The following is a 6,689-nucleotide window of genomic DNA, read 5'->3' on the forward strand; positions in this document are numbered from 1 at the left end:
CAAGACTTAATAACTATTGTACCAATATACGCGTTGGCGTAACCTTCAGCACTTTACTAATCGATTTCAATGATTTGTTAATTTTTCAATTTATTCATTCATTTATCAATTCGTGTATTTCTAATTGTATTAATCAATAAACTTGACTTTAATAAACACCTTTGTAAGCTACCTAGTAGTTTAGCTTTTTAATCATTTCGATTTTAGGTTCTGTAATATATCACATTAATTTTCAAAACTGCTTGAACAGTAAATAATATTCGTTTACTGGGTATAATAAGTACCTATACAGTTACGGTGGTGATTTTTTTTATATTGCGTCAAGTATAGCCAGGTGTGTCTTGGTTTTTGGGAACAATACCCGTATCAAATATATTAAGTGTATAATCTATGCCCGTATCCATGGACTAGTGGGTATTGTTGGTTAACAAAAGTTTGACAATTGACAATAAACAAAGAGTATAATTATATGTATGTGTATGTGTCAAATACATGGTGTGTGTGTGTAATGTTTTTTAAATTGATATAAAGTATGTTTCATGCATAATTAAAAAAAAAATTAGCAAAATGCACTCCTCCTCTGTATTCTCTATAAGTGTGGGAAATTTTTTAATCCTCCGCGCAATTTTCGTAAAAAGTGGTACAGTTTTTGCTTCACGTATTAATATATAGATAATGGCTATGTGCACGACAGTGGCGCCCTCTAGACTGAATATGAAATCGTGTCGGTTTTTTTGTTCAAAGTAATTAAATATAGCTATATTAGTAATAGTCGTTAGAAGACATATAAATAAAAAAGTAAAACTATACATATATATTTATATACATCATAACTAACGAGTACCTAATGCTGTCCCCACCAAATACTTCACATGTAGCCAATATTAAAATTGACTAATGTTTAAAGTCTGTGGTCAAATTCCGAATAGATTAATATTGTTTGTCTATAATGTTATTTATTTATAGTGTAAGTTTTGGCGAAATCTGTGATTATATTATAGAAATATAATAGTATTTGACAATAGAACCATAATAATGTTTAAACATACAATTTCCATTAACATTATAGTCGAATTTTGACTACTGCAGGACCACTAGTACAGTCTAAAAGCTCAATTAATTACTATGTGCATTCTTTAATAATTAAAAACGTATCTTATATTTTTAAGATTTTATTATAAAAAAGGATTTTGGGTTGCACAATTCTATACATACAAACCTATTCAGTCAAAATCAACATTCAAGATTTGCATAAATACTAATACATATATGATTGTGACAATCCTCACACCACTTTTTGATATTCAGATCATTCTCAGTTTCAACTCAGCTCCGCTTTCATAACATGTAGTTTAATACTAAAGAAAACTTGTTAATCCATAAATTAGGCTTTATTTAACTGAATATTTGTGAATTACTATTAAATTTTAGAATTGCTTACAACATATCACTTGATAAAAATTTTCACTCTTGACGAACAAGCTCAATTTTAATGTTGACACATAATAAAAATAGAGCAGTCAAGAATTTCTTAAATATGAGATTAATTTGCTGCTTGCTTATGATGTTTCTTTGCTGCTAACTCTTCCTCTTTTTTTCGTTGTTTTTCTCGCATTAATTCAGCATCCCTGAAATTAACAGAAAGGTTTAATACACTGTCGCTATCAAAGAGATATTGTTGATAAATGTTTTTGTAAGGCAAACTATTTTTCTCTAAAAAGTATATAATACTATTCATCTATACTTTTGTATTGTAATGTATATATATGCATGATAAAAAAAGTAATGAAACAATATTATCAAGTTATAAATATCATCAAACTCTATTGAAATTAGTAGACGTTTTTAGACGTTTTTTACTGCAGGTGTCAGCCTGAAATCCCGATACAACACAAATGAAGGATGCTCCAGAGAATGGATAGTAACATTCTCAGATCATTAAGCCAAGAGTACTGCCAATCACCAAAGAGTGTTTATTGGTGGTAGGGCCTATTCTAACAATCACAAGTAAATTCCAATGCCATTTCAGCCTTACATAATACAATTGAGACTTGGACCTCATGCTCAAGATGAATGGCAGCATCCATGTTGTCATGGGATGCGGTAACCACTTTACACTAAGTAGACCATGAGTTTGTTGACCCTTATCAGATTGTATAAACTTCTAAGAGTCTAAAACACTATTTGTTGATAATGTGCAAGGAGTTAAGCAACTTTTCTGTCACCTTACGTCTAATAATTTGATCCCAGGTACAAAGTTGGAACTTAGCCACATTCTGGGCTTCAAAGCTCAGTCTTTCATTTGCTTTCTGTGAAACTATCAGCTACCCAAGGAATTGCTTATCAAGTCCTTCCCACCCAAACATAAAATAAACAAAACTTAAGAGCATCAATTTGCAGCCTGGGCCAGATTATCTGAATATTAAATGAACTAGAATACACAATCCATCCACAAATCTGTTTGCAACATAACAATGTTCAATAAGCCCTATTCAGCTATAAGTAGCCTTTGGTAATATAGCAAAGTGTAATTGTTAATTTAATCAAATAATGCCATTTATTGTACTGTTTCTACCTCTAAAAATAATGTAGCACCCATAGAATTTGGTTCAATATTTAATTTATTATATACCATTTTCTTCTAATGATTTGCTGTGTGATTCAGTGAACTACTAAAAACCATTTAATTAATAGCAAAATGTTTCATTTACCATTTTCCTTATAATGTGAAATATAAATGCCTGGTAAAATAAAGGGTGAGTTATTACATTACTAGAGGTACAATATACTGGTTTGCTGTATACTTCAAGGCATTAATTAAATGTCCATTAAAACCAACTGACAAAGTTTTTTTTTTATAATTAATCACATCATCACCTGTGTTTTCTTTCTTGTAGGGATAAACCAGTCTTTTCACTGGCATTTTTCTTTTTTTGCATTTCTACTTGTTTCTTTTGGTTTTTGGCGCGGGCCAAGTCCCTCTGATTACCACCTGAAAGTCACAAAACAAAAAAAAAACAAAAACAGATCTGATTAAACCAACTCTAACTCTGTAAAAAATGCATTCGATTTCAACCTTGTATTCGGATCAAATAAATTTTAAAGTTAGCCGTTGCAAAACTATTGCAGTACGCTGTATTCTAGAATTTTCTGTGGAATTTGATCTCATTAGGATTTACGTTAATAAGACACCGAAACGAATCAGCAAATAATAACTTGTTTTAAAAATCCACTATATTATTATATTAATAGAAAAATATATGTACTAACGAGTCATTCTGATTAGATAATTTCACAAAAGAAAAGTTCACGTTTGTTGCAACTTATAATTATTTTAAAAACACAGTAAAGGCCGGACGATACGCTAGCCCGGTCGAGACCTAGGACAACGCACCGCCCTCCATTTCACCAATAGGAGTAAAATTGGAAAAAAAACTTTTAGCAATAATTAGCGTATACAACACAAAGGCCACACACCGTCGTCAACCAGCTGGCCATAACCAAAAACAAAATTACGACATTTTGGCATAGTCCTCTCAGTAATAGTTCCGTTTTTCTAACATAAAAGGCGAAGGTATGATACCATACTGCCTATTCGTTTCTTATAAATTCTGTTACATAAAAAATGATGAATCCAAAAATGATACCTAAGGATGTTGAGGCCTGTAGCCATTATACAACACAAGATATTTGACAGTTGCCTGAATCTCGCTTACGACATTTTCATAAGTTTAAATATGTACTAGTTCCGAACAACAGCCCTAAGCACGTCATTACGGATCCTCACGATCCATTATCGGTGCTTTTAGGTACCTCAAGCACCGGTCACCGACCTCGCCAAATCTGTCGCATGCGACGAACGGCTCGACGAGTAAATAAACCCATAGACAGCCCACTGAGTTTCTCGCCGGATCTGTTGAGTGGGTCGCGTTTACAATCCAGTGGTAGATTCTACGAAGCACTGCTCTTGCTAGGGCCAACGTGAGCAACACTCCGATTTGAGCCCCGTGAGCCCACCTACATGTCAAGGAGAAGTTGAAATAGCCTCTAAAGGCTATCAGCATGGGTAGGAAAAAAAAGATAGAGATGGCTAGCGATGTTAGTGTTATATTATATACAAAATTTAATTAATTGCTTAATTGTGTAAAGTTGAAAATGTAAACTATATACCAAGAACCTTTTTTTACGTTGGGGATCCAGTTCATAGATACCCAACCCATAGGGATCAGTCCATGTCAGACTCCAAAACGACGACCGACTAAACCCCATAGATCCATTATCTCTTGACGTCCGATACCACCCGAGACGGAACTTGGGCTAGGGTAGGTACCTAGTTAGTTAGTTAGTAGGGGCCGGAGGCGGGAATATGCCCGAATGTCTGCGACAACTGCATAGTCTTTCCGTTAGGAAAAAACAAAACATTAGTGTCTCAGTAAAAAAAATATATATTAAAAAAAAACAGGCAGTTGAGCACACAAATTTGTAGGGCGTGGTTGTACGGCCGATCTGACTCTCCCTCTGTAGGTTACCCTCCTGAATTCCGGCAGCCAACGGACGTGGGTTGACCCGCTGAAGCACCATGTCTGGACTCCTGGAGGTTTCCTGGGCTGGCTAGATCACCAGGGTACGGGTTACTGGGCGGAGATGACCTTTTCAGCACAGACGCAGTTAACGGGTGAAGCAATAAGCAAGAAGCGTGAAAAAGCAGCTAGGCATGAACCCTGGAAGCTATAAGACCAATTTCACAAACTGGTTTATCTATCTAATGGTTTATCTATCTGGTTGATCAACGAGAACTCGAGCAAGGTACCCACATCTTGTGGCGAGATTATCGTGGCAGTGGTCAACCAGAACGGAGTAAATGCACAATAAAAAATTAAAGCAATAAAACAAGTGAAGTATAGCTGTGCATGATTAGCAAACAAAATAAAAAAAGAAGTAATGCGTTAAAAAATAATAATAATATGCCAATTCCAACTCGCCCTAAAAGCGGGGTCGAATCCGGTTATTTTAATAACGTTAATATTAAGCACAGCACACGATATGCTGTACTAAATAAAAAAAAATTAAATAAATTATTTCTAGGTAAGGCGTCTGGTTTGAAAACGAACTTTAACTGAACTCGAATACAAACGTAAGACTAACAAGGAAGTCTAGTGACGACTCCGGCGGCTGCGCAGTGTCTGCGCCAGCCGAACCTACGTCTCGGGGGGAGGTGGGAACTATTGTTCTCACCTCAGCGGTACAATCGATAAAATAACTGCTTGAACATAAATACTTTTGTTTTAAGGTTTTTTTTTTCTTTTTTATTTTCTTTTTTATTTTGCAGACGATTTCAGTTGTAACATTACGTTACACTTCCCGGCTCCTGTAGGTAGCGGCCTCCCTCCGGTGAAAGTCAAGGGGCGACCTGAAGAGGTAGAGGCCGCGCGGCGTGCTACCAGCATTCTAGCGCGCTGCCAAGGAGTAATAGAGCGACCTGTCGACGGTGTATCGCGTCCCGACCTGGCAGGCTGGTTCTGGTCCAGCGAGGTATTCCGGGACACCAGCGGCACCGTCTGGGCGGCCTGACGGGCTGCCGTACCGAGACGGCCGACGTTTCAGAGCCTTCGATTCGCCTCGAAGGCTCCGTCGGCTGGGCGTCCTTGGGGTGAGCCGCGCCGTCTGGTTGTAGTGTTGACCGCGGTAACCCCCCTACCTCATCCGGGTTCTGACCTCGGAGGGGATCGGACGTCGGGTGTAAGAGTGCAGGGGAGTCGTTTAGTGGGTAGGCGCTAAAATTCCTTGGGCCCGCGGTCTGCTCCCAACACCTTGCAGATCGTTGAGTCACACATACCCGCGCGCCCCCTAGGCGAGGGGACCTCGTAGGAGGTTCGGCCCCCGACACGAAAAAAAAAGAAGAAAAAAGGTAGTTAGCCCTACGGGCGATGAACCGTCGAGGCGATCCGCCCAGTCCTCTCGGACTGGGTGAATCCCGAAGACGTCTCACCTTCCGAGCGACGCATGTACTTACGGAACACGGCTATTTCGGTCGCTACCTGCACCTCGTCGCCCGGAGGGAGCCGATGCCGAAGTGCCACCACTGCAGCGGCTGTAAGGAGAACACGGCGGAGCACACACTCACGTACTGTCCTGCTTTCGCGGAGTGGCGCCGCTTCCTCGTTGCAAAAATAGGACCAGACTTGTCGCTTCCGAACGTCGTGGCTACAATGCTCGGCAGCGACGAGTCTTGGCAGGCGATGCTCGGCTTTGCGAGTCCACCATCTCACAGAAGGAGGCGGCGGAACGGGAGAGGTAGAGCTCTTCTTCGTGTGCCCGCGCACCATGCCACCCCCACCAAGCTGGGGTTCGGAGGAGGGCGTTCGTCCAGCTCCAGCCCCTGTGAGGAGGCAGTTTCCTCCCGGTGACGGTCACAGGGCGACCTGAGGGGGTTGAGGCTGCGCTGCACGCTACCACGCCGTCACTCTAGCACGCTGGCACCAGGCCACGTTGTCGTCGTCGCTGTCGTCCCCGAATATACTGTGGAAGAGCAACCCGGTCGGCGGTGTATCGCGTTCCGACCCGGCAGGCTGGTTCTGACCCAGCAAGGTATCATGGAACACCTGCGGCAACGCCTGGACGGCCTGGCAGGGCCGCCGTAACGCGGAGATCGGCGTCGTTAGTCGTCGACTATCCTAGCCTAGACAACC

General features: G+C 40.3%; 1 protein-coding gene across 2 annotated transcripts; it reads right to left on the bottom strand.

The window, feature by feature from the left end:
• Window positions 1-1,372: 1,372 nt before the first annotated feature.
• On the bottom strand, window positions 1,373-3,683 carry LOC101746259 (putative SERF-like protein). 2 transcript variants are annotated; one of them, XM_004930044.4, is made up of 3 exons: window positions 3,271-3,683; window positions 2,878-2,992; window positions 1,373-1,628 (listed from the first exon to the last, which is right to left on the bottom strand). In XM_004930044.4, exons 1-3 carry the CDS (start codon window positions 3,275-3,277, stop codon window positions 1,544-1,546), a joined length of 207 nt encoding a protein of 68 aa, XP_004930101.1. In that variant the 5' UTR covers window positions 3,278-3,683; the 3' UTR covers window positions 1,373-1,543. The 2 variants fall into 2 exon arrangements, with proteins under 2 accessions (XP_004930101.1, XP_062524725.1); XM_062668741.1 differs by having other exon boundaries at window positions 3,478-3,554.
• Window positions 3,684-6,689: the final 3,006 nt, after the last annotated feature.

Source organism: Bombyx mori, chromosome 5 (assembly GCF_030269925.1).
Source record: "Bombyx mori chromosome 5, ASM3026992v2".
Classification (NCBI taxonomy): domain Eukaryota; kingdom Metazoa; phylum Arthropoda; class Insecta; order Lepidoptera; family Bombycidae; genus Bombyx; species Bombyx mori.

Coding starts and splice junctions, on each gene's coding strand:
- LOC101746259 (XM_062668741.1), bottom strand. CDS start 3,529: ATGCCAAAATGTCGTAATTTTGTTTTTGGTTATGGCCAGCTGGTTGAC. Junction 2,993..3,477: donor TGGCCAGCTGGTTGACGACG/GTGTGTGGCCTT, acceptor TGTGACTTTCAG/GTGGTAATCAGAGGGACTTG. Junction 1,629..2,877: donor CTACAAGAAAGAAAACACAG/GTGATGATGTGA, acceptor TGTTAATTTCAG/GGATGCTGAATTAATGCGAG.